General features: G+C 32.7%; 5 protein-coding genes, 1 long non-coding RNA gene, 1 other non-coding gene and 1 pseudogene across 15 annotated transcripts; 5 read left to right on the top strand and 3 right to left on the bottom strand.

Annotated features, from left to right (window-relative positions):
* Window positions 725-4,108, top strand: LOC109336623 (ribosome biogenesis protein NSA2 homolog). The gene is made up of 9 exons (XM_019573333.1): window positions 725-822; window positions 914-1,033; window positions 1,130-1,197; window positions 2,166-2,274; window positions 2,365-2,433; window positions 2,586-2,643; window positions 3,095-3,330; window positions 3,695-3,746; window positions 3,844-4,108. The coding sequence occupies exons 1-9, from the start codon at window positions 820-822 to the stop codon at window positions 3,909-3,911; spliced, it is 783 nt and encodes a 260-aa protein (XP_019428878.1). The 5' UTR covers window positions 725-819; the 3' UTR covers window positions 3,912-4,108.
* TRNAC-GCA lies at window positions 5,107-5,178 on the bottom strand. Its single transcript has one exon. It is a non-coding gene; the product is annotated as a tRNA-Cys (tRNA).
* Window positions 5,533-7,051, top strand: LOC109336624 (annotated as a pseudogene).
* LOC109336625 (ras-related protein RABE1c-like) lies at window positions 7,983-9,997 on the top strand. 2 transcript variants are annotated; one of them, XM_019573334.1, is made up of 6 exons: window positions 7,983-8,006; window positions 8,536-8,601; window positions 8,878-8,977; window positions 9,180-9,242; window positions 9,323-9,415; window positions 9,667-9,997. In XM_019573334.1, exons 3-6 carry the CDS (start codon window positions 8,960-8,962, stop codon window positions 9,748-9,750), a joined length of 258 nt encoding a protein of 85 aa, XP_019428879.1. In that variant the 5' UTR covers window positions 7,983-8,006; window positions 8,536-8,601; window positions 8,878-8,959; the 3' UTR covers window positions 9,751-9,997. The 2 variants fall into 2 exon arrangements, with proteins under 2 accessions (XP_019428879.1, XP_019428880.1); XM_019573335.1 differs by lacking the exon at window positions 7,983-8,006 and having other exon boundaries at window positions 8,552-8,977.
* LOC109336653 lies at window positions 10,605-13,649 on the bottom strand. 6 transcript variants are annotated; one of them, XR_002106375.1, is made up of 7 exons: window positions 13,471-13,647; window positions 13,268-13,380; window positions 11,588-12,973; window positions 11,422-11,490; window positions 11,134-11,335; window positions 10,830-10,990; window positions 10,605-10,794 (listed from the first exon to the last, which is right to left on the bottom strand). XR_002106375.1 is itself a non-coding variant. In XM_019573383.1 (6 exons), the coding sequence occupies exons 2-6, from the start codon at window positions 13,268-13,270 to the stop codon at window positions 10,920-10,922; spliced, it is 1,728 nt and encodes a 575-aa protein (XP_019428928.1). In that variant the 5' UTR covers window positions 13,271-13,380; window positions 13,471-13,649; the 3' UTR covers window positions 10,748-10,919. The 6 variants fall into 6 exon arrangements, 5 of the variants coding, with proteins under 5 accessions (XP_019428928.1, XP_019428926.1, XP_019428929.1 ...); XM_019573383.1 differs by having other exon boundaries at window positions 10,748-10,990; window positions 11,134-11,332; window positions 13,471-13,649; XM_019573381.1 differs by having other exon boundaries at window positions 10,748-10,990.
* Window positions 16,217-17,017, top strand: LOC109335898 (zinc finger protein ZAT8-like). The gene has a single exon (XM_019572145.1). The coding sequence runs from the start codon at window positions 16,290-16,292 to the stop codon at window positions 16,842-16,844; it is 555 nt and encodes a 184-aa protein (XP_019427690.1). The 5' UTR covers window positions 16,217-16,289; the 3' UTR covers window positions 16,845-17,017.
* On the bottom strand, window positions 22,251-23,053 carry LOC109335899. The gene is made up of 3 exons (XR_002106276.1): window positions 22,932-23,053; window positions 22,324-22,865; window positions 22,251-22,286 (listed from the first exon to the last, which is right to left on the bottom strand). It is a non-coding gene; the product is annotated as an uncharacterized LOC109335899 (long non-coding RNA).
* On the top strand, window positions 25,069-27,076 carry LOC109335895. Of its 3 annotated transcripts, none has more exons than XM_019572140.1 (6): window positions 25,069-25,192; window positions 25,685-25,775; window positions 25,871-26,365; window positions 26,566-26,621; window positions 26,705-26,886; window positions 26,924-27,076. In XM_019572140.1, the coding sequence occupies exons 2-6, from the start codon at window positions 25,718-25,720 to the stop codon at window positions 26,943-26,945; spliced, it is 813 nt and encodes a 270-aa protein (XP_019427685.1). In that variant the 5' UTR covers window positions 25,069-25,192; window positions 25,685-25,717; the 3' UTR covers window positions 26,946-27,076. The 3 variants fall into 3 exon arrangements, with proteins under 3 accessions (XP_019427685.1, XP_019427687.1, XP_019427686.1); XM_019572141.1 differs by having other exon boundaries at window positions 25,112-25,228; XM_019572142.1 differs by having other exon boundaries at window positions 26,705-27,076.

The following is a 27,260-nucleotide window of genomic DNA, read 5'->3' as shown; positions in this document are numbered from 1 at the left end:
ACTAATTGACTATCATCATATTCAGTTATAAACATTGGGTGTTGAATTTGGGAATATTATTTATGAATTGTAATTGATTAGAAAAATATTTAATAATTAAATTTTTAATTTAAACATATATTTTCAAATAACATAACTTATAATACATGAAGTGACACAAAATGTGAGAGAAAAGTAGGGATGACAAGAGGCACAAGTAGTACTTTTCCATTCCCAAACTCACAATATTCACAAGTACGTGTGCGGGTAGCGCGTAATTACGGTTATCCGACGATTTTTTAATTATAATTATATATTTACATACTTTGTAATAACTATAAAAGTAATTATTACACGAATAATATGATATTTTATAAATTTACAATAATAGTCAAATAAATATAATTTATTATAAAATAATAATACAAAATTATATGATATTAATCTTAAAATAATAATAAAAACTATAATATATAAAAAATTAAATTTATAAATTTGCATGTACCATGAGACGAGTATCATAAACTTCATTCCGTCATATAAATTATTATTGTGAGTACTCATTGCACATATTTTTATGAGTATACTGATCGGTCAAAAGACAAAAGATGAGCTCTCTTGAATTTCAACTCTAACGCATAACTGAATATGTGATGTAATAATCTGAAGTAGCCCTAATTATAAGCCCGCTATTATTGGGCTGAAAAGAAAAAAGCCCAAATCCATATCCAACCCACCCACTCACACAACTCATAAACCAAACCAAAGCAAACCTTCACTCTCAACAGAAGCAGCCGCATTCGCTTCTGCTTCAATCTCTATTCTTTTCCCATCGTCACCATGGTTCGTTCGTTCTTCATTCTTTCTTTCTTTCAATGTTATTTGAACACCGCATCCATTTTTATTCCTCTGATTCTTTGCGTGTTTTAAACAGCCTCAAGGAGATTACATAGAACGTCATAGAAGAGATTATGGATACCGTCTTGATCACTTCGAGCGCAAGCGCAAGAAAGAGGCGCGTGCTATTCACAAGCACTCTCAAACTGCGCAGAAGGTGCTCCCTCATTCTTATTCTTTTTATTTTAATTATATTTGTTATGTAGTTGTTGTTGTTGTAATTTGATTTTTTTTGTTAATTTGAATGTTACAGGCTATTGGTATTAAGGGTAAGATGATTGCTAAGAAAAATTATGCAGAAAAGGCACAGATGAAGAAGACGTGAGTTTTCTTTTTTTCTTTTTTCTTATTCTTACTTTGAACTATGAGTAAGTGAATTTGAAGTGTTTGTTCGAAGCCGAGGTATTTGATATGTGTCTTTTATGAATGTATGGAGTCTAAGTTTAGCAAGAGCGTACAATGATCCAGGAGTCTATATGTGAAGATTGGAGACCATGCCATACCACAAGTCACACAAAATGTCGATGAAATATTTAGAAATGTAAACCTTAGGATCCAATCTGGTTAGATTAGATGGAGAATACTTTCACTTCGTTTGTGATAGAAAATGTATTTCTCCAGGTGAAGAGAAATTTTTTGACACGGCTAATGGATCTGTGTTATTTAATGGGACTGAGTGTTGGGTGGCAAAAAATCTAACAAGAAAATAAACTCAACCTAGCAGAGATTACAATGGTGTTTTTTCTGAATGGAGATGCCAACATGATATGATTAGGATAATGCTTCAGATAGAAAGTTGGGTTAGCTTCAATTGTTGATGAATGATAGAATCTTGCCGTAGGTGGTTTCAGCTTGTGTTAAGAAGACATATAGAAGCACAAGCAAGGAGAGTAGATCAAATAAAGGGGAGTAGCACAATCGCTATAGTTTACAGGGAAATCAAGAAAAATAATAAGAGCTAACCTTAAGAAAGATTTAGAGGCCAATAGTGTGTCTATGGATATGATTTATGATAAAAACATTATGACATTATTTGATTTATTTAGCCGACCCTACTTACTGTCGAAAGGCTTGGTTGTTTTTATGTTTGTATGTATACATGTATATATTATGTTGTTTTTGTACTGGTACCAAAAAATGGGATTGATTTTTGTAAAATTTGATAACTTTTAGTGTTTCTCGTAAGTTTAGTTTTTTTATTATTATATACTATAGATTTGTCCATAGGTTATCAATTTTACTAGTTACTAGATAATAGCAACACTGAATTCACTGTTCTGTGTCAATAGTTTGGCCATGCATGAAGAATCAACTTCTAGGCGCAAGACTGATGATAATGTTCAAGATGGAGCTGTTCCTGCATACCTTCTGGATCGTGAAAATACAACCAGAGCAAAGGTATTCACATTTGCAGTACTGGCAGACAGTCATTAGTCATCATTCTTCTCTCTGTTCCTGTATATAAGCAGACCGTTTACTATTTTTTAGGTTCTCAGCAACACTATTAAGCAGAAGAGGAAGGAGAAGGCTGGGAAATGGGACGTTCCTCTACCTAAGGTGTGTTTGCATTCATGTTTTTGTTACGATAATGATAAATTTTATCCATTGATGAAATTTGCTTCTTTTTCCTTGTGTTTTTTTGTTCCCCTCTTGGAGTCAGGGATTCCTATTGAGTGGATACCTAAGTGTATGGTTCTTCATTTCTTCAGGTACGTCCTGTGGCTGAAGATGAAATGTTCAAAGTGGTACGAACTGGGAAAAGAAAGAGTGAGTATTATATTCTATCTTCCTTATTTCTTCTTAATTAGCTTTCAAAGTTAATTATTGGCTTTAGTTCTTCTAACTTCTGGGCTCGTGGTTTTGATTTTAGGCTGTTTCTCATGATCAATATGGTACAAAAAATGTTTTCTTTAAGTACTAATAATATTACCTTATTGCTATTTCTTTATCTTCCTGCAAAATATGTTTTCTGTACATTTACATATTTATTTGCTTGAACAAATTAGGTGCCTGCATATTTGTGGGAGGCTTAATACACTAATTTCTAAATTATCGCTTTGTGGTTTTCTTAAATAATGAGATGATTTTCTTTTTGCTTCCTACCTATCTTATTGTCTCTGTTTTAGTCTTAGTTATTTGAAAGCACTTTAAGGGGTATTACACAGTTTCATCATGATCACCGGCAGAAACTGATAATATGCTGCTTGCCATTTTGCAGCCAAGCAATGGAAGAGGATGGTCACGAAAGCTACATTTGTTGGTCCTGGGTTTACTAGAAAACCTCCGAAGTATGAGCGGTTCATCCGCCCTTCAGGATTGCGATTCACAAAAGCTCATGTTACTCATCCAGAACTTAAATGCACCTTCAATTTAGAAATAATTGGAGTGAAGAAAAATCCTAATGGCCCTATGTACACATCCCTTGGTGTCATGACCAAGGGAACTATAATTGAGGTATTTGTTTTTCCTGCTCTTCAAATAGAGGGTTATGTTCATGCTCAAAATTCAATGCATCTTAGTCGAGCCTAACATCCTTTTTATGTGCTAATATGTATCGTGAAGTATAAAGCATAATATGCTTCCTCCTCTGTCCACTTTTATTTGTCCGTTCAGTAATCTTTCTTTCGTCCAAAAATATGTCCATCTAGAGAACCATGTGAGTCATAGTTAACTTTTATAATAATATATTGTGCATTTCATTGAAGGATAGTTCAGTCTAGTAAATTAATTTTGCTTACGGTCTCGTGAATTGGAGTAATAGTATGAATTGTTATCAAGTTGTTATCATTTCTTATTTGTCTATTTGTTGTTATCTCAGGTCAATGTCAGTGAGCTTGGTCTGGTCACGCCCGCAGGGAAAGTTGTGTGGGGTAAGATCGATTGAGTTTCAAGTAATTTAGTTGTCACTATTGGTGGAAATTTTAACTGAAATTGATGTGTTTGTTCTTCCTTTGTTATAAATGGCAGGTAAATATGCCCAAGTTACCAATAACCCAGAAAACGATGGTTGTATAAATGCAGTTTTGCTTGTTTAAGGTTTTAAGCATATATAGGTAGCAAGGATTTGAGTTCCAACTAGACTTCAAAAGTGGTGGTCTAAGTCTCTGCTATGATGTTTGCGGCGTTAACTCCATAGGCAAAGTTGTTCCGTTTTATCCTTAAAGCATTTTTTGTATTAGAATGGAATATTGATATTTTCTTAATGTTAATCTGATGCACTATGCTGTTTTAACTTTTAAGTCCCTTGTTCTACAATAGTCATACAAGTCAAGTATCTATGGTGTTGCCAAATTTGAAGTCTTCACAAACGAGTTCACATGTCTTTCAAACTGAATAGAACCTTCTTTAGCAGCACTGCTGAAATACATAAGCTAGTCTTGAGACATAATCTCAAGATAGTGCTACTTGCATGTTAGAATTAGGAAAAAAAAATGAGAATTCGTAATTAAGGTGTGAAATGTTCTCAAAGATTACGATTTATTTATTATTATAGTTATCAATAAGATGCATCCTAAATTTCTAATCCTCATTTTCATTAAGCAAAGCATTATTAGCTCATGGCTTTCATGCATAGGTGTACATACGATAAAACATTGACACACTTGAAGGCCAAAATGGATAAGCCTAAGAGGGTTGGTTAACCAAAGCAAGAAGCTGAAAAAGTTAGCAAATTCAAACCCCATTTCCTCATGATTTTCTTGTGTAATAAAGATATTAACAAACAACAAAATAATAATGCAAATCATTAGTATTGTTGGTAGCACAGGTGCAGAACAAAGGTTGTCCGTGAGAAGAGTTTTGAGAAAAACGCAATTGGGGTTTGAGGTTAATGTGAGAAGTTCTGAAATGGAGACAAAGCAGAGAAGGATTGAGATGGCAGAGAGTGTTCTGTATGGAGTAGTTTATTCTCATTGCCATTTTCTCTCACTCTTTCAATGTTTGTTAACAAATTTAAGTGACTGAGTTATTATATCTGAATCAATGATTGTCAAGGTAGAGTACAACTTGTCTTTAGGGAGCAACATTGGACTGGTAAATTATAGTGATAAATTTGGCTAATAAACTGAATGAATTCAATTCAAACCAACCGTAGTTTTATTAGCTTGGTTAATAAACTAGCAAATGAGATTATGATTGAACAAATTATAACAAACACATGAATCAGCATAAGATTAGTGCGTCAAGTATGAAATGAATGAATAGGTGAAAACAAAAGGAAAATGTATAAAAAGGGCCCAACCGGGTTCGAACCGGTGACCTCTTGATCTGCAGTCAAATGCTCTACCACTGAGCTATGGACCCTTGGTTATTATATAAGTTGACGACTATTTACATAGCGTAAATATTATTAGTTGATAGAAAATTGAACTTTATAGGCAACTTTATAGTAAAACTATTCTAAAAATAAATTTGGAGATGATAGAAAATGGAAATAAACTCATAGGTAGACCACTTTTCTTTTATGTGGTTTTTAAAATTCATAAATAATAAAATAAATGAATCAATAAAATTAAAATTGTAAATAACTATACATCTTAACCCAAAATGTATTAATAACATCAATTCTTAGGACAAATTTTGAAGTAATAGAAAGTGTACATACATTCACATGTTTGCGCCGAATACATATAATGTAACCATGTAAGTGATGTTTTGTCTATATTGTCATACTCTATGTTTTGTTTTATTTAACTTTTTTTGTGTAACAAACCAATTTGCTGACTTTCTTTTATTCTCTCTCTTATCATTGTTATCTCTTTTGAGACATAGAAGCAACAAATGTTGAACATGATGGAATGGCAGAAACAGTGAAGAAATGATGTATGTTAAGGTGATGACTGATGAGCAATTAGAAACTCTGAGGAAGCAGATTTCAGTTTATGAAACCATTTCTCACCAACTTATTCAGATGCATTCAACACTCTCTGCTCACCATGATCTTGCAGGTTCTTTTTTTATTTATTGTATTTTGTGCTATCATGTGTTTTCTTGTTTGGTTGAAAAATTGTTTATTTATGAGTTGATCATAAATGCTCAATGTTTGTTAATCTATGTTAATGTCACTTTGCTCCTTGTGTTTCCTCTACCTTATGTAGACCCCAAAATCATTTTATGATCTCTATGAATAATGAAGAGAGAAAAAGTAGAAAAAACACACAATATCTTTCAACTTTGGTTTTGGCAACTATGCCCTTTCATTTCATTCGTTCTAATTGAATTTCTCTGCATCATTTAGTCAGTGGTAATTTAGATTGTCCACATGTTTAAAGACATTTAAGGCATCCCCTATTTATTTCAATTTTCCAATAATCTAAGCTAGCCTGATTCCAGAAATCAGAAAGTGACATTGCAAAACATCAACCACACCTTATTTTCCCAATATATAAGGCTAGTGAGATTTCAATTTAGACATTAAAATCATACATGCCATGCAGTTGCTATTTGTGTCAATATTGCTTGATTGGATACACAAACATTTTTGAACCTTCTAGAGTTAAATGCACTCTTGAAATTTGTAAAGGTTACCCAAAAAAATACCATCTTCCCAGCCTTCACCAACCATTAAGTACCTGTCATAAAAAAAGTCAAGTAAGGGAAACGTTTACTTATCATATAAAATTTATTAGAGAAATAAATATATGCACCGACACAATGTACGAGTTTAATACAATGTTAGTGTATCATCTGTCATTTGTGTTTAATGATGATTGACTCTTTTAAAAAAATAATATAAATGAATAATATATGATGTATTGTCTGTGCATAAATTTTTACACTAAGAATGCATATCAACATTTTCTACCGAAATTAAATGTTGATGTTTTGATTTTGATAAGGGGTTAGGCTGACCCATTGATGATATCTACTGGTCACAAAATAACATCCAGACAAAGATGGACACCTACACCAATGCAACTTCAGATTCTTGAGAGTATATTTGATAAAGGGAATGGAACTCCAAGCAAGGAAAAGATCAAGGACATTACTTTTGAACTGAGCCACCATGGCCAAATTTCTGAGAATCCTGAAGGATGTTCTGACTTGCACTACTTGAATGAAGATTCTAATAAACCAGATTACATGTTTCCATCAGATGGAAGTTTAAGATCCACAAGAAACTTTAACCATGTGTCTGTTTATAACGAGGAGCAATCAAACTCAAGTATGTAACTTATCAATTTCTTTCTATTTTGTGCCTATAAGCATCTATTAAGTAATAATAAAAAATCTATGTTTTCATGGGAGGAGGTAGTGTTTTTTATAATATAACTATTGAATTCTCAAATCACAGTAGAAAGCCCTTCTTAAATTAGTTGCACCAAGACTTATCATTTTCAAAATTGTGTTGCATGCTAATGAATGTTGATGTACTTGTTTAATGTTTATGAGAAACTCATAGTTTGAAACAAAGTCAAAATTCCAAGATCATCCTCCTTTTGTCTAATTAGGTGAATGTAATGTTTTAGACAAAATGTATACAGAATGTAATTAAGATAAATCTGTTACTCTTAGTTGTTTTTAGTTTCACACTTTTTTGTTTTATTCATACAAAATTAGTTATTAGTTTTTTGTTTGAATTCTCCAAATTTCAGATTTTAGTTTCCATGACCAGTTGAGAATAATCATAGTAACAAACTTAGCAACACTTAAATTTATTCAGTAAATAAGTTTTTACGGAATGGCATTTGAGTGATCTAGTGCGGCCAGGAGTAGAGTATCTAAATGAAATCTGGACAGTGGTCTGTCTCCAAATTCAACATGTTCATTTTTTTCCTTTTCAGATATTTTGTTTTTTATTTATTATTTCGATAATTGTATTCTGTTTTTGTATTTATAATGGAAAAATAAAGCATAGGTGAACAATTTTTTATTATTATTTTTGTTTCATATTTTAGGATAAATTTATAATCACCAAATATAAGAATATATTATTTAGTATTTTTTCATGTGTATTGTCTTTTTGCAATTTTCTGATGGTTCCTTCACTACCAGTTTCATCACCACTATTGGGTTTGCATCTATACAATTTTTCTATCATGTGTAAAAATGCTATGCCAATGATTGCCTTGTGTTACTAGTGACTATATTGTCTACTTATTAATGTTAGTGATTTCGAACTATTACCACAGGTATGTGTTTTGTCTTGTGCACCTAACTCAGAATTCCAATTTTTCTACTGTCTATTTTGCTTCATATGATGAGAAAGGGAGTAAACTGGGTATAATTAATAAGCTTATATCAATTGCTCACATGAATCCCTGTAGGATTTGGTTGAACTATCATAGTTGCGATTAATTGAAGCATATAGGTCACAGGTTCAAATCCTGGAAACAATCTATTCACTTGTATGGGTAAGGTTGCGTACATCTACTCTCCCCAAATCTCACTAAGTGGGAGCCTCGTGTACTGGTCCACCCTTTTTATCAATAAATTGGTTGAGTGTTGAGAATCTTTTAACAGAAAATAATTCATTCATGCTAAACTTACAATCTTTGAAAGGATTATTGATTTAAATCATTCTGTATTATACTCATAAATCTAAATTACATATGAGCCTGTTTTGTTGTTTTCAGTTTCTGGATAAATCTTGTACTTTTATTGCATGCTCAATTTTTTTATGAACCAAAACTTTCCTTACAAAGTTATGTGATGTTGCAGCTTACTACCATGGAGCCATGGGCATCTTGCTGGTATATGATGCTACTGATGAAGCATCTTTCAATAGTACTCTGCTTTCCCTTGTCTCACTGGAAGTTTAAAGGCATTTCAATTAACATTTTATGATGTTTTGATGTATTTATGCTCCAATGCTTGAGAACTATTGCCTTTGTTTAAGCTTTGGTTTTGTATGACCCAGTAAATTGATTTTTTTTCCATTCCTTGTTGCTCCTTTGATTTACATTAAATTAGGTAGACAAATTGATCTTCCTTTTTATGAGCTTCCTCTGCCCATTTTAGCCGACTTTCAATTTTGAATGTAGCTTGCTTCGTTCTGTTTAGATATTAGGAATTGGATACGCAACATTGAACAACATGCTTCTGAGAATGTAAACAACATACTTGTAGGGAACAAGGCTGATATATGGGTGAAAGTAAAAGGGTATGTTCATTTGGTGGTCGTTTACCGGGGTTTAAAATTAACCGACTCGACTTCTATTGCATGATTGATTCCCTGCTCTAGCTACATCTGCTTACTAGTCTGATATTGAGCAATGCAATCTCTTTGCCTGCTTTCATCAGTCTTAACTCTTAATGTTATTACTCTCTGATACAAATGAGAGCTGTTCAATTTTCTCCTCTAGGCTGTGCCGACCTCCAGAGGTCAAGCTCTTGCTGATGAATATGGTATCAAATTCTTTGAAACTGTAAGTGGCAACAAGCTAGTGAATCAGATTTTCATTGAATTATGTTATTTCATTATACATATATTGAAGAACACATGCAGAGTGCAAAAACAAACATGAATGTGGAGGAGGTTTTCTTTTCAATAGCAAGAGACATTAAGCGAAGGCTTGCAGACACAGATTCTAGAGCTGAGGTATTTATTTGACTCTTTTTTTCCCTTTTTTTTGAAAAATGTTAGTGCTTCATGAGTGGAGCCCTCCTTGCTCTGTATAAATTTTTCTATTCTGAAAGACTGGAATTTCATCTTTCATGTATCAAGTACTTTTTAAAGGAAAAAAAATGTGGAGCAAATATTTTGGATCTCCTATCTGGCAAAGGAGATACATAGAATTATTGCTTCTTTCTTATTGCTGAATGATGATATTCTCTTGTGTGATGGTCCAGCCTCAGACTATCAAGATTAACCAACCAGACCAGGCTGCCAGTGGTGGTCAAGCTGCACAGAAGTCGGCTTGCTGCGGCTCATGAAAAGAATCAGTATGTGCAGTAAGAGTGGCGCGGGTTCAACAGTTGCACTCATGTAGGTGCTAAAGTTATTTTGATGACATTATAAGGGGGAGCATGTATTTTGATGTCATGTTTTGAAGTTTGTATTTGAAATTTGTTGCTCATTTAGTTATTGGAATCTATTGTGACTAACTCATTTGCTTCAATTTCGTCTCTCCTTTGTAGTTTGACACTCTTAAATGACTAGATTCGGATAGATTATATATCAGTTCAAATGTTGTGGCTTAGGAATGAACCTAAAAGACCATCATAAGTAAAGAACGTTGTGATATCCCATGCTTACTGAAACGGTTCAACTATGTTATTATTGTTGCTATATTGTCATTCAGTGTGGGATGGTTTGGCAATTTGGTTCATAGTGTTTTTTTTATGTGATATGATTCAATATCCCGTTGTCAACCTTAAACATGACCATGTTGTCAACCTTAACTCAGGAATGCTGTTCTGAACCTTAATTTTATAAAGTGTAGTACAATATGTTCTGAACCTTAATTCCACAAATCAAGTTTCTTTATCTATATAAATGTCGTTTTATAATATAATGTATGAAACTACATATGCTTATTTACAGATGTCTACTCAAGTAGTGTGAAAAAACTTGATACAGATAAAAGAGAGACGGATGGGAGAGGCTTTTTAGGGTCTGTTCCATTTATAACTCTGAAGTCTTCATTTTCCCTGTACATGAGTGTACTGCAGTTTACCCTATCGCGCTGCATTTTAAGTGGAATGTGGTGATATTTTTCACAATTTTTCTATTCTATAATTTGTAAATGCATCAACAATTAAGTCGTGGCATAAAATGCCAACGAGAGGTCTTTGGTAGAGAATAGCCTCTGGAACTTGGTCATCGGTCAATACGCTTGAGCTATGTATCTTGTCATTGTATATATTATGCTAAAAAACGAGAACATGTATCCAACAGACCCAGCAAAAGGATATTGAAGGGGGGAAAAACTAAACCATAAACCAAACATCTTCATTTACATTATCAAACTATCAAATTCCTACAATACTGCATCAGCTTAATCTTTTCAAATAGTCTTAAAACCCACTATTAAGTTCATGTGCACTATGAAACATCACCTATGTACCATCATTCTGATCTTCCAGGAAGTAGAAAACTGAGATCAAAATCGTGTGATCACTTCATCTTTTCCGTATATGCGTTGAAGCTCTCGAGTAGCAGCTTGATATGATGCTGATAAGAGGGGAAATACATTCAAAAATTAAGATTGAAGGATTTGTTCTGTATCTATACTTAAGTGTTAACAACTAAAGCAAGGATATTGGTGTGCAGCCTAGTTTTCTTTGCCACAAAAAAAAACAAAACATCATTATTACCTTTCCAGTTACGGAAATTCTTTTCATTGATGGTAGAGCCAGTGACATTTTCAATTGCATCAAAAAGCATATCATGAGGAGTGCTTTTCAGCTCTTGAACAACAGCATAAATGGTTTTGCCATTCTCAAAGTATATATGAGTGTTAGGGTGTTTACTCTTGGAACCAGCGTGACGCTCAAACTCATATGCATTGAGAGCCTTCTGATAGAATTCAATATATGAGCACATTGCACAATCACTTAGATCATCCAAAATACAAAATAAAATACACAATATGATATGCTAACCTTGGATTCCTTGCAGTCATCACACAAACACAAATACCCAGCTCCCTTTATGATTCCTGTAAGAGTTCTCTAACAAGCATAATATCAAACATATTAACAGAAATTATTCATTATTAAAGGAACTTCAACGCTCCAGAAAAAGCATATATAAGATTAAAATAGTTACCTCTCGTGAAATAGAAACATAATTCACAGGAACACCATCAAAAATACCAGTTGACAACATACTTTTCACATTTAAAGGGAAGTTGTTAGTGGTATCCTTTTTGGTTGTCTTTGGCGCTTTACTCTCAGGATTAGATTTTGGGGTGTTATATATAGTGAGTTCTGAGTTGGACTCAGTCAGAGCCTTCTTGACATCCAACCCTTGAGATGAGGTCTGATTGCCCATCATCAAAAGGTGGTAGCCACTAATAATCCCTCCAGATTGATTAGGTTCAGGGCCATCATGAAAAAATCCGAAAGATGTACTTCCATCACCCTTATTGTGGTTGTTGCCCGTAGCTAGAGATCTAGAATCTTCTTTGTCATACGAAGGAACTGTTGATGCAATGTTTGAATCCACCTTGCCATATGTGGGACCTATTGATATTATAGGACTAATGCCATTGTCATAGGAAGCAGCAGTAGTTGTGAAGTTTTCTCTTGATCTACTAATGATTGGACCCATTGATATTGAGTTTTCATGGCCCTTGCTATATATGGTACCCAGAGATGACATATTGTCATCTTCCTTTTCATATGACTGACCAATTGATACGAAATTTCCATCTCTCCTGTCAAAGGCTTGGCTCATTGAAAAGACATTTTCATCTCCCTTGCTATAATTGTGGCCCATCAACATAAAACTCCCTCCACCTTTGTTGAAGGCGTCACCGGCTGAAACAATATCGCCATCGGCCTTAGTTATTGTGGGCGCCGTAGGGATGATATTATCATTGGCATTGCTATAAGTTGGGCCCAAAGATATGCTGCCATCATCCTTACTGCATCCAACACCTATAGAAATTGTATTATTATCTCCCCTACAATAGGAATATCCCATAGATGAAGACATGCCTTTGTTAGAATCACTGACTCGACTAACCTTAACTTTTCTGATGCCACCAAAACTGGGACATGATGAAGGGTCCTCAATGGTATGAGAGACTGATAAACCCACCGATGGATCATTACCATATTGATTCTCAAACTCCCTCCTTCCTGTGTTCAGATTCCCATCTTCAATTGATGGCATGTTCTTATCAACCAAATTGAAAGCCCTTAGCCCAGACCCAAAAACGCGGTCAGAAGATTGACTTGTAACTGAGTGAAATCCTGAATTGGTATCCAATGGAGAAATATTTACATGTGAAACTCCTGAAATTGGGTTACCACTGACATCTTCAAGTGCTTGCTTCTTGTTGCTGCCGAATACTTCTGGTTCACTCGTATTCATAGACCACTGATGACCACGCTTTGCTTCAATTCTGGAAGAATTCTCATATCCAACATTTTCTTTAGCTAAACAGCCAGCATCACGTGGTATCGAACAGTTTTTATGCTGAAAAGACTACAAAAAACCAGAGCTTACAATGTTTATCTTATGATAGAACATGTAGTAATAAAATAACTACCAATTGTATAATAAAATAAAAAAGATATATCACAGCAGATATATTTTGCTTAGCAAAGTAGCTATCCTCATAGTAAAGTTTCTTACAACATGGTTTCTTCCCACATTAGCTCCTTATTTGTATATTAATAACATTGGGATCATAAAAGAAACATCATTTCATTTATTTTCTCAAAAAAGCAATAATGAATTTCAAGCCATGCAAATAGGTTCTAAATTTTTTGAAGCTACCATTTTGTAGTAGGCGTTTCAATACTCAAGCAATATACAACACTCTCAAATCCACTACGCATTTAACTCCATGCCACTTCAAGACTCGAACTTTATCAAATTAATCTGCGAAACTAAAAGAAGAAAAACCTAAAATAAGAAACAAAATTCGATCACGCTGAAAAATAAACAACCAATTAAGATGGGGATAAAAAATAGAGAACCGTAGTGCAGTGATTGGTGGAAGCTGGCAACACCGAGATTCACCGGAACCGTCGCCGGAAAAATTATATCCGGCAGAGAAGTTGAAGAGTGAGGTTGAGAAATAACATTCACCACAGATCTATGCTATTTTCTTTTATGGCCAATTGATTATGACCGTACACGTGTCATTAGGTAATGATTATCACAGTGAAACCATGTCCAACGTAAAATATATACCGTTCAGTGTTTTGCACCAAAACTGGAACGGGTGGGTTGTTATGCACTAGAGTAAAGCTCATAGTATCACGTGACGAGCCACGTGGCTTAGGATCATTAGTTATGGTCGTACAATTTTTGCACTAACATAAGCACGTGATACAAAACTGGGCCATAAGCATGTGTAAATGCAAGGCCCGTTATTTGGGTTATTCTATCTGATTTTTTTATTTTGGGCCTAAACAGCTTTTCTGAAAAGATCATGAGTCATTGTCAAAACTTAAGTTAATTTTATTTTGATGTTTTTTATATTTCCAGTAGGGGTGTTTGTGGTCCATTTGGATCAGTTTTTAGGCAAAAATAATCCGATCCAAACACGTAATTAACATGCGCTCTGGATCGGTCTGGTCTGTTTATATTAAGATGTCCGGTCCAAATATAATATGCAGTTTCGGTTCGGTGTGGATCGGTTTTTTTTATAAAATATTAAAATTGCACTTATATTCAAAACTCATAAAAATCAGTAAATATTAAGCATAAAACAACAATAGAGATAGTGTTGAACAACATTGAAACAACATTAAAATGTGTGGAACAATAGTATAAGTAAACAACATCATAAAATAAAAATAGTAATAAACAATAAGACAATAATAATAAAAGTAAAAATAGTAGCGACAACAAAACAACAAGAATAACAATAATATGAACACCTATAACATAATTTTAATAGTTACAATGTTCTACTGATGATTAATAACAATAATACTTTCACAACAATAAAATTGATAATAAAACATTTGGTCAGAATAACACTTGAATCCTCTTCATTTGATTATGAGATTGGTTTAAGTTCTAAAAAAGTGTATCAAATATAATCAATATGATTTAAAACATAGCAACATATATATAAGTGTGTGTTATAGAATATAACAAATAAAATATAATTACAATTTTGGAGAGTTGAGACTTAAGATTAAGTTTGGAAAACACTTAAAAGTATTACACACTTAGGTCTGGATCCAAGAGCTGAAACCAAAATCTGAACCAGACCAATCAGTCTTTAAAAAAATAAGTCTAACACAATCTATATGCATTCGCTTTTTGCGGTTTCGATCTATTTTGGATCGATTTTCAATTTGATTGTTGAACCGGTATGGATTTGAACACCCATAATTTCCATGATAGTGTAATATGAAATTCAAAATCAATACAAACTGATATGATGTATATGAAATTTGAGAGTGATTTTATTTTTGTTTTTTATAAACGTTTTGGTGATGTATTTGTTTATGGTACCCACTCAATTCCTTGAATATATTTGAACAAGTAGCGTGAACAACTTTTTATGTGAGTGTTTGACGTAAAGATATGGCGGTTGTATTTTCTCCTTCTCCAAATTATATGGCATTGATCACGCTTTACAATTTAATCACCGGTATTAATTAATTCACTTCTTTAAAAGTGATTATGTCACTTAATAGAAAACTTATCTTAGTAAATACATGAGTTAATTCTATCACTTTAATCATTACTAGCACATTTATGGACGAAGACAATTATACGTATTCTAAGCGAGTTTAACTTCTCACTTGTAAAATGAATTAACTGAAAAAATATATTCACTTAACAAATTCATGCGAGACCAAATATTTTTCAAAAAATATATTAAATTGATCTTTTAATTTAAAGTTTTGAACATTATTATATATTAATATATTGTGTACAACTATCTTTTTCTTTCACTAAATTTGTGTACCTTCCTTACGCATGTCAAGAACACATTAAAACATATTTGGTTATGCAAAAAAAGTTTACCCAAACTGAATTAATGGACACAACTTTATTCTTTAGCCTATGAACGCACGTTAGTTTAATTTTCCATTTTCCTTGGTCATATACAATCTAGAAGAAAATTAATTTTCCAAATACCAGTGAATCTTTCTATAATTGTGGCTGCCATTTGAAAGAAGCCCTTTTGCGATAATTATAAAAACTAAATGTTTTAAAAATGATAAAATTGTTGTTGGTAGCTTGTGTAGGTTGTGAAAGTTTTAAGCGTGGACCACCAATTATCCAATTAAGAAGTCAAGCTACATTTTCTTCTACACAGCATGCTCCTTTTCATACCTAAATAAACAACTAGTCAAACAAAGAGCTAGCACTAGTTCAACTCATCAAATTAACTTATTAAAACAAAATGTTGGTTGTACTAGTACACCAAAATATAAATATGTATATACATATAAAATAATGAAAAATATATGATAAATATTTATCAAATAAGGTACGAGAAAAAAATATATTCAATTTCGTACACTACATCATTCAACATTTATATTTAATTATTATTAACGTAATATAAATAAACGACAAATAATAACTTATCTTTACATAAATCTGTATACTAACAATACATAGATATAACATTCATCGAATACTTAAAAAGACGTAAGCTAAGTTAACAAATTAGCCATAAACTCTCCTTTATAAATATCACATGCACCCTTCAAAGTTTTAGAGCTCCATTACACATATTAACCCTTTCTTTTCTTTTCACACCCGCAATCACAACATTAATACTTCATTTAATTTTCTTATGCAATATTGATTATTTGTGACCATGAAGAGAGAAAGAGAAATTGATAGCACAACCATGGCCAACTATTTGATGTTACTTTCAGGTGGAGGTGAATTTGAGACAACCTACTTCAACTCTTCCAACAACAACAACAACCGTGTGTTCGAGTGCAAGACATGTAACCGCCAATTCCCGTCGTTTCAAGCACTAGGTGGCCACCGTGCTAGCCACAAGAAGCTAAGGTTGTCGGGAGAAGGGGACCAAATGGTTAATGATTCAACTCCAAAGCTTAAAACACATTTGTGTTCTATTTGTGGTTTGGAATTTGCAATAGGGCAAGCTTTGGGAGGCCATATGAGGCGTCATAGAGTAGCAACTAATTCAAATGTTAACATGCAAAGTTCTATTACAACTACGAGTAGTGGTAGCGGTGGTGGTGGTGGTGATAATGGTGATGGTAGCAGCGATGATACGAAGATTGAGAAGGGAAATAGCAAGAGAGTTTTATTTTTGGATTTGAATTTAACACCATTAGAGAATGATATGGAGATTTTGAAGATTAGGCAGACAATTCCTTTGGTGGATTGTTTCAATTGAAGTTGTGAGTGATGGCTAAAGTTTGGGTGGTAGTTATTGTAGAATATATATATATACGTATAAGATCATAACTTTTTGTTCATATTTGTATTTACTTTTCTGTACTGATATATCATACTACATGTAAATTACTTGTTCATTTATTGAGTTATAACAATTTCATATAATTTTTTTATTACAGAAATTTATGTTATTTCTTTTCATTCAAACCAATGTGATGAAATTTTTTGAAACATTTTAAAAAATAACCCCCAAATCCAGATTCTGGAAATAAAAAATGTGCATAACATGGGAATAGGAAGCCATATTTTAATTATAAGCTAAATATTGGTTGTATATTTATGATACGTGTGTTCATCATTTTCTAAAGTTATCACGTAATATTCTGCTAGAAACATGTAATGATAATTAAGTATTCAGCTTATAAAAAATATATTTAAGTATTCATTTATAATTTATTTGTTGTTTTCGGGTATCCTATCTTATTATCAAAAGTCTAGTAGTCTCTCAAGGATAATTTGCTTAATCTTTCAGTTAATGCTTTAGTCAGAAATCAAACCATGGAATCTTCTATCATTTTGTCAATACCAATGTTATGTTTGAAGAAGTGTTCAGGATGAAAATGAAAATCAACAGCTTATTTGATATAGATTAAAATTTAATCTGAGACTGATTGAATTTTCATTTTCACTTGGTCATACATTCTAGAACGTGAATATACATTCCAAATACCATGAGCTTGGTGCAGTCCAACATACATAGAGATATTTTGAATCGTATCCACGTAGTTGCCCTCATTTTACTATAACCAACTTGTTTCATTCTCGTTCTATTTCAAAGTCTAACATCAATATTATCACATACTATTATGTTAGTAGCAAGAGTAACTTTTGTTCTCCAAGAATTTAAAATCTATGTATTGATGTGTAAAGTTTTTTACACTGTCAGCATATACCGTTGATTTATATTATTTTTATTTGAGAATTAATAACGGTTAATAAATCAATGATAAATAATTTACTGATGGTGTAAAAAACATTTACATTATCAATACATACATATTAAATCTAGCCATTAAGCAATCTTAAGCATTGACAAGTAACAAATTAGACCAAAGTCATCGTAACCATTTAAGTTTAAGTTCACCCGTTTTGCAATTTCCTTATTTATTTGAAATATATATTACACCGCAAGTGTTTATAAAAATAAAATATATATTACACCACTAGTGATGGTGACAAATTTTGATACTACTACAAGTTACACATATAGAACTTACATATATAAATATATATAGTGGATCAGTAAACTATCATGGGGTAGATGGTGACAATTCAGAGACTATTACAAGTTATATTATTTATTTTTATTTTTTAAATTTCAACCAAATGAAAATGATAGATATTTGTTGCAATAGTCCACCAAAATTGAGCAACACGAGTTTTGTTATTTAAGTACTTAATTGAGGTGGTGTGGAACAGTACTTCAAAATTCTATATGGTTTTTATTAAGCTAACTGCGTATGCAATATGATCGGAATCATCAATATTATATGAGTGTAAAATCTATATATTGACAGTATAAATATTTATACACATGCACTCCATTATCTATCATTCATTTGGATTATGTTTTTTGAAAAATCAACAATTGTTGGTGATATAATAACAATGTATAAAACTCATAAATTATCCGTGTATACATCTTTTCTTATATTATAGTCACCATGTCACCACATAATTTTTGTCAAACCTTCTCACTTCTCAGTGGTAATTTATTTCTTAGTCTGGTAACATTGGAGACTTTGGATCAATATGATAATTTTGTTGGGTGCATATTATGTCGATAATTTTAACCTATATTTCACCATAAATAAAAGGGGTTAGCTAAATATTACTAACGAAAATATATCTAAAGTATAAAATCTATCCTATAAAATGATTTATTTAATAAATTAATATCAATATTTTTAGTTTCACAAGGTTGAGTTTACAATATTCAATCCTTTATGGAATATGGATACTATAATAGGAGACGTTTCTGATTAGAGGTATTTTATAGAAGTGGAGTGTAAATATAAAGATAAGTCCAATTATATATTTAAATAGTAAAACACTAAAAATCATACAAACATAATATGTAATATTAGGCTCAACTAGCCACAGGTAATCTTGGAAGAATGAATTTACAAGAAGCATTTTGATTCCCTTCATACAGAAGTATTATGTTTTGGAAAAAGTTGGTGATATTCAACTTGGAAACTCTTACCAAATCATAAAATCTCAAGTCCTTTGTGTGAAACTGAAACATGAGTAGAGGTCAACTTGTATTCGAGCTTTGACCAAGAGCCACACCACTACTCAATACTTTCCCACCTAGACCAATACCAACTCAACTTGTGAACGAGGATGTGTTACTTAAACTTCCTATACCTCTTTCCCGAATTAATGTTTGTCAACAAATAAAAAATAATATATTTTTTATTTTAGTTTACAAAAGTAATATATTAAATACACATGTCTAAATATATATAGGTGAAACATGATTAAAGATATCGAATTAGGACATATGATCTTCATCCATGAATATACTCATTTGTCACACGTTACTACTTCTAGAATTGCTTACGTTACATTAAAGAAACACACACATGTTAAGTGACGTGCAACTTCAAATAGAATAATCCAATATCATCAGAGAAAATTATTTTACTTTTTGTTAATTCTTCTTTGCCAAGATTACTGTCTATGTTCAATGTCATGCCAAAAACCAGCGTCTCTAGAACAAAACCAAGGACTTTTCATCATAACAAAGGTGTGATTCGATCTTTAGTAAATATCACATTATAATAATCAACATGTAAAGTAAATAATTAAATTATTAAACACAATATTTTGTGAAAGTAAAACATACAATATTTGATTAAGAAAGAGAGTAAAGATTTATTTCTGAAGTTAGACCCAACATGCCGACATCATTACTGTCTAATTTTTTTATTATTCTTTGACTAAAATGTTCAGAATCAGGTAGTTATCGTTTAAGTCGTGTAATTAATATAATAGTAGTTCCCACGTAATTTATTCATTTACTTTAATGAAAGATCCAAAAAAAGTCCTTTTCCCTTCAATTTGTCTCTGATTGATTATTAGATAATTCCATTATAATTTTAAATTGTGGTTGGAGTTTAAACTAGTGTACTCACATTTTACATCTCACAACTCTATCAAATGAATTGTTCTTGAGGGTTATATATTTTTATTTTTTGTTTTTGGGTATTGTTATTACTTTAATTTGCAATAATTCTGAATGACACAAAATAATACTTACTGACTCACGACCGGATCGCTCTTTTTACGACGTTTCGTGGCACTGCCCAAAATGTGCAAGCAGACTATCAGTCACCACAATACGACTACCACTGTCAATTCTCGAAATTTTCACAATATGGCTAACAATATCAATTCTCGAAATACCCACAATATGGCTATCTGTACCAATTTCTTTCTCTCAATACTCACGATCAGTGTCAATTCCTATAATTTGGCTACCTGTGCCAATTTCTTTCCCTCAATACTGATCTCAGTTCTCAAAATTCTCACAATATGATTATCTGTGCCACAGAAAGAAAGGGGAGAAGTTTGCCAGAAATGCATCAGCAAAAAAGTTGAATAAAAACGCACTCAACTAGGGCGGCGAGTTATAATGAGGAGAGAACGTCTCTATTTATAACATGAATATTTTTTCAAGTTTCTCATCTCTCCAATATGGGGCTTGAGAGGGTTGTTTTATTTCAAAACTCTTATGTGTGGAACTTATGAGTTTTTTAGATTTCACACCCACAACTAAGTTCTAACCGATATCACGATAATTAATCCATGAATTGTCTCTTAGAGATTAACACCAACACTGTATCTTGTTTGAGGTGCATCTTGACTTCCCTATCCATATATTTAAATCGTTCCCATTATGTCAGTGGAATTTTAATAACCCGTCCTAATCCTTCACAATTTTCCTGTTTGGAGTAGGAAATTAAGATACATCACGCTCAAAGTAGTTCTGACCGTCTGTGTATACTGTTAAGTAGTGTTATATTTAGCATGCCAAAAAAGACTTGAATGCAAAGAATATTGATGGCAAAGTGATTTAAAACGGGACCTGAATTTTGGGCAACAAAAAGTGACAAGCATGTCGATTTCTTCATGTGAGGATTTTTAAATTATTTATTAGAAACAAAAACATAATACAGGAATCACAAAATAAAGTAGATCTGAAATGAGTTTAAAAATGGGAGGACTACCCTGAGAAGTGAGAACTGATAAAGTAATACAAAATAACAGTTGTGCGGCCTTGTGACCACAGGGGCCAGGAAGAACGAACCAAGTTATTCTTTCCTCAACATTTTACGTCTTCTTATCTCAAACTAATCATATCCCACCGAATAATATAAAAATGTTATTTTATGTTTTTTATATTTTTTTAAGTATATGACAAGTTTCTATTGGATTAAGACACAAAAAATAGGATAACTGATCCCCATTCAACAAGAACGTGAAGCCGTGGAAGCTCAAACTATTCCTATTCCTATCCATGTCTTCCCCTAACTCTTACGTCTTATGCACCGTGTTTATACTCAAGTTCACATTCAGGGGAATAGCTTTAAAGACACAATTCAATTCGAATAGTATCAAGCTCATAACTTTGGGATCCAATCACAGCTTACCCTGGATCCCACATCATAATATGATTTGCCACATTCCCATTTCCATTGGACAGGATTAGTAAACAAGCAAAAAGGGACACCAATATTGAAGCATTTTTTTCCACTCGTAATAAGACTCAAGACTGAATCTTTGCAAAAGGAAAATATTGAAGCATTAATGCATTAAAACTGTCAGCACCACTAATAATTTGTTTTTTTATCAGATGTGGTCTCTTTTTCCTGGGCCAGTTTAAATTGGCTCCATTTTATGTCAATTTATTTTTTGTTGGTACAGGCAGTATTTTTGGTAGTTACATATAGATAATAAATACTACACAGATATTTCTTAATTTCTTGACCCTCAGGTAAGGACAGAAAACTCCTACAGCAGATCATAGACCTCACTCGTAAATAAATAACAGCTGTTCAGTGTCGTTTAATTCTGGGGAGAGTAGATATACACATTATTCTCCCGCATGCGAAGAGGTCGTATTGAACTTATGACCACTTAGCAACAACCTTACTGTTGTGCAAAGATACCCTCTTTAGACCTTATTTTTTATGACAAAAAACAATGTAGCCAAGTCTGGATATAGGTTCCTGGCAAGCAAACAGGGAAAATTCAATTTCCTAAAGAAGAGAAAGAAGCATGTTCCCTTCTCCCATAGGACAACCTAAACCCTAAAGTTTCAAAACTATGGCAAGCATCAGCAAAAGCAGGAAATCTCTCCCACTGAACGTTACTGCAGGCAGAGATAACCCTGTAACAAAAGCTTATACCTGATATAACACAAAAATATCCAGAGATGGAAAATCTCAAAATACTATGACTTATTGGCTCTACAAAACATTCATACAATTTCATTTACTCTATGAGTAAGCCAGGGCAGAGACATTGTGAACATATTTCAGAGGCAAGTTTGAGCTGAGCTCGTAATACTTTATAAAGTGAGAGGGACACAATCTGATTTGATCAACACATATCATGTAGTCTGTGATAGGCATAGTTGAATAACTAACAGAGATGAATTTAGAATTCAACAAGATACGGTATTATAGCATCATTCGATTCATGTCGCCGACTAAATTGTACAAACAAGTCTCCTAAACACAAAAGCTCTTTATCTTCCCTAGACCCTAGTAGACATCAGTAGTACTATAGGCATTAAGCCTAACATTTTTAATTTATGAGATAAAGAGAAAGAAGAGAGAAATAATCAATTAAGTTGTGAGTCGGAGTGGGAATCGTTGTGGTTGATTTGATTAGGGTCACCGAATTTGTGCTTGAAAGAGTCTTGGCGCTGCAGCCACATCATGTGACCCTGCAATTGCAAATAATTCAATAATTGAATTAGAAGATTAATACATAATAACAAATACATATATACCTGAAGAGCTGCCGCCCATGTAATTAGGAATGATGCAACCCAGAATTTCTTGTCCTCAACCACTTTCTTCAATTTCATCTTCTTACCTTTTTTCTTTCACCAACAATTCACACAACACAACATAACCCCTTTCCCCCTTTACACACCACTCTCAATGACTGGGCCCAGGGAATTAATCTTTATGGGCTTTTTAAAGAAAAAATAACAATGTAGCCCAATAAGAGATTCCGTTTAGAGTTAAGCCCAACAATAATGCTTCAGAGTTTCTAAAAGATTTAAAATGCTTACAGTTAAATTCACTCCAACAAGCTTTGTTCTAACTAGATTTCCAAATAAATGAAAATATCAAATGTTTGATTCATGTGAACAATATTTATTGAGAGTGGAAGTGGGAGTGTCAGTTATATCTTGAAAGAGATTAGCTTGTCTGTAAAGTCAGGAGATAACGTTGATTATAACAAAAAAATTCATTCGAAACGTTGGGTGGCATTTTAAACTTTTTAGAAACTCATTTGATGATATTTTTATGTTGAAGACCAGTTTGAGATTTCACTCAAGGTATAAACGAAGATCCATGACATATATGCATAAAGAGAGAACGGAACTGCAGGTTTCATGTGAAAATAATGCATAAGATACTCAAATTGTATTGCAAAATGGATAACTGTAACATGTAAATGTATTGAAAAAAATGTTTCTGGTGTAAATGAGATCACATGATTGTTTTAAATAAATTGAACTGAGAAGCTGAAATAGGGCACATGGTAAATTCAAAATTTCAAGGTTAAGCTACAAAATAACAAAAAAATCAAGGAAAGATATGAAACCAAATAAGAGTGGTTGGATAAAATTAGAAATGGATTAAACAATAGTTCCTAAATGAGGAATAAATTCCTTGTGCAATACAAACATATTTAGGACAAATGTATAGGGTTACATTCTTAATTGAGTTACTCAGCAAAATATTACTAGCGTCAAATTCTGTACGGATGAAAGGGGCAAAATTTCTGAACATGGAATAAAATCTAGAATCATCCTGAGTACAAGAAATCATATAGCTTTTATGTCTAAATTTTATTACAAGAGTTTGGTGTCCTAAAGCAAGCACTGAGGTAATTGAAGTAGGTATTTTTATATAAGGTACCCTCACCTCTTAGTAAGAAACTAATTTCTTTTACGATGTATGGTTACCCCTATCAAATATCGAACATTTAATATTTTGGTCATTCTAAGATGTAGCAATGTCTTACTACCAGATTAATGTCTTGTTGGTAGTTAAGTAGAGTTAGCCAATGTGATTTTTTAATATGGAAGTTTTAGAAAAATATAGAACTGTAATTCTTTTTTGCTGAATACAAACACAATAGTGATTACCTTATGGCAACATTTGAGACTTTCTTTAACAAAGTTCCAAACGTCATCTTTGAATGATGTGTAGGCCTATCCTTAAAGAAATATCTACTAAAGGAACGTTTGAGACTTTTTCAACAATGCTTCAAAAAACAAAAACATAAACATGTAGGTGGTTTTTTAAATGGCCTCACAATAACACTTAGGCATTTTTTTTAAATGCTAATGTCTAGCAAAAAGAGCTGAAAATGTAGAACATATTATATTGTCCACTATGTAACTTGTACTGTGTGAAGGTCACTTGTAAGAAAACATAAACACTCTAAAGAATGGTTCATAGGTAGTATGATTTATTTTTGAGAAAAAATATGTATAATGTTATATAATAAAAATGTGAATATTGTTAAATATAAGTAATATAAATGAATAGTAAAAAAATACTCTAATATCATTCTTATTTTTAGGTTTGATATATGAATCATGACATTAGAAGATTGAGGAAAAGAGATGGTTGATTATGAAACAAGAAAAAATGTTTTATAATGAATATATATTTTACAAAATATTGAATTTTAAAACTTAATATCTTTATTACAAAAATTTAAATATAAAAAATTAGGAAATATGATGATTGATGAATAAAAACAGTGAGGCCGTTAGATCAAATAACACCGTGTCACCCTTCACGGCTTCTGTCTGTTATAACTATATAGGTATGAATGTAATTAAGTTTATACTCCAGGGGCAAGAAAGTAAAAGGATCAAAGTTACCGTTGAAATTCCAGTGCTCTTAAACCCTTCCTTTTAAACATGATCAAAGAAACGAAGAGAAAAACAAAGTCATCTAAGAAACGTGAAAGAGAAACCAAGCAATCAAGAAAGCAAAAGAAGTTTTTTGTTCACTATCATTTGTAAGTTTTCGTTTTTCTTCTACTTAGTTGTTTATTGTTTTATGGGTTTAATTTTTTATTGTATCTTTCGTTACATGAATGGTTACTTGCTTTGTTTACCACTGTTGGTTGATTAAAATCTTGGGAATCTTTGTGGGAAAAAACCGATCTTGAATGTGTATGTTAGGTTTATCTGAAAGCGATTTTAGTCCAATTGGGGATTTGCATGTTTCTTCTTCTTCATTTCCAAGAAGAAAGGGCTTGCTCATTCTTTTAATACACTTTTGTTGAATTTTAGGGTTGTTACTTTTAGTTATGATGCTTGTATTAGTTCGCCCTGTAATAACAAGATTGAGGAAATAGGGAAAAGTGGTGATCTTTAATTGATAATTTAAATTTTGGTATCAAATAATCATGCATGTTGATTTCGGGGTTTACTAATTTTTGGTGTAAATGTTTTCTCTGTTTTTTCAAAGATGGTTTAACACTTTAACCCTGTTAAAATATATGCAGGAAATTGAATTGAAAAGTATACAGAGTAAAACAATGGCAACTCGAACTGGTCGTTTGTTTCATGATCAAAACCTCAATGCCCATGTTAATGGTATGGTTCTGGTTCTTTTGTTTTAAATATGTTTCGAGTTTAATTGTCTATGTTCAGTGTTCACCATTCTTGGCTAATTGTTGATAATGGTGCAGGAGAAGGAATTGTTTCTGGGAAGGCGGGTTTTACCGGACAGAACAAAGCTAAGGTTGGTCGAAGAAAACCACTCGGAGATCTGTCCAATGCAGGGAAGCCAATAAACAATGCTGTTGGAAAGAAACCCCTCGACGGGTCATTGAAGCCCGGAAAACTATCAGAACATCTCAAGTCTAGTAACCTTACTGTCATTACAAATGATGAAGCGGTTAATGCTAAGGCAAAGAATGTTGAAAGTAACAGAAAAACTGCCAATAAGGCTTCTGAGAAATCACAGACTGGTAGAAGGAAAGTGCTTGGTGACATTTCAAACCTTCCTGTGATAAAAAATAAAAACAGCCTGAAGGTGGCTTCATTGACAGAGGATCCACCTCTCCATCCCAGTGAACTTGCTGAAGAACAATTTCTGCATAATCATCAAAAGTGTATCAAATCACAGTCTGAGACTGTGATGGATGTGCACCATTTTTTCAAGACTGTTGGACTTGAGAATGGTATTTATTACATTCATAAATAAGTTTTGTTGTGCATTTTTGTTGTATCTTGGCTTATTTTATTCTCTTGTCTGTGATTTATAATCTTTGCAAATTGTTGTTTGGACATTGAGAAGGTAACTGCTGTTTATATTTTTTTGATTGTCCATTTTTGGCTGGGATATGAGTTTCCTTAACTTTTGATTTTATAATTCAATCAGATACGGACGATCACAAGCCAATTGCCTTTGAACTATCTCCAATCAATAAACGGAAGGTTCGGTTGTAATTCCTTATGTTTCTGCTGGCTTGTCGCTCTGCCCGAGTTGCTTCTTTCTAACTATTTGTCTACCTTTTCAGGTTGAGTGTGAAAACATGGAATTGGAGGAGGTACCTGAGAAGCTGCTTGAAGTGCAATCTCCATATGCTCAGCAAGGTTCTCCTGCATATTGCAAGACTCCAAAACTACCAAGTCACTGTACAATGTGGAACAACTCTGATGTCAATTTCAAGTTGATGGAGACACCTTACTTGTCTAAAAAATGATTTCGCTAGGATAGAAAGAACTTGATACAGTAGGTATCTTGTGCCACTGACATGATGGCAATTGTTTTGATGTTTTTCAGATATGGATTACCTTCCATCTGTGTATTTGTTATCTTAGATTTGATACATTTGAATGTTTGTCTGTTCCTGTCAATTCATTTCAATGAATGTTTTTCATTCTTAGTCCCATCTCTTCCTTTAACTTTCTGCTGGTTCGTTTTGGCGGCATGATTGGTCGTGAAAATAATTGATATTCTAAAAGATGATTCTTGTTTTTGCATGATATGACCTATGATATGAAGTAGGAACATATTTCTTTGACCAAGAAAAGCCAGATCCAAGAGCAGCTGCAGTAGAATTTATCAAACTA

This window comes from Lupinus angustifolius, chromosome LG20, assembly GCF_001865875.1.
Source record: "Lupinus angustifolius cultivar Tanjil chromosome LG20, LupAngTanjil_v1.0, whole genome shotgun sequence".
NCBI lineage: Eukaryota > Viridiplantae > Streptophyta > Magnoliopsida > Fabales > Fabaceae > Lupinus > Lupinus angustifolius.
Note: the sequence above shows the minus strand (reverse complement) of the source record. Positions and strands in the feature narration are given on the sequence as shown.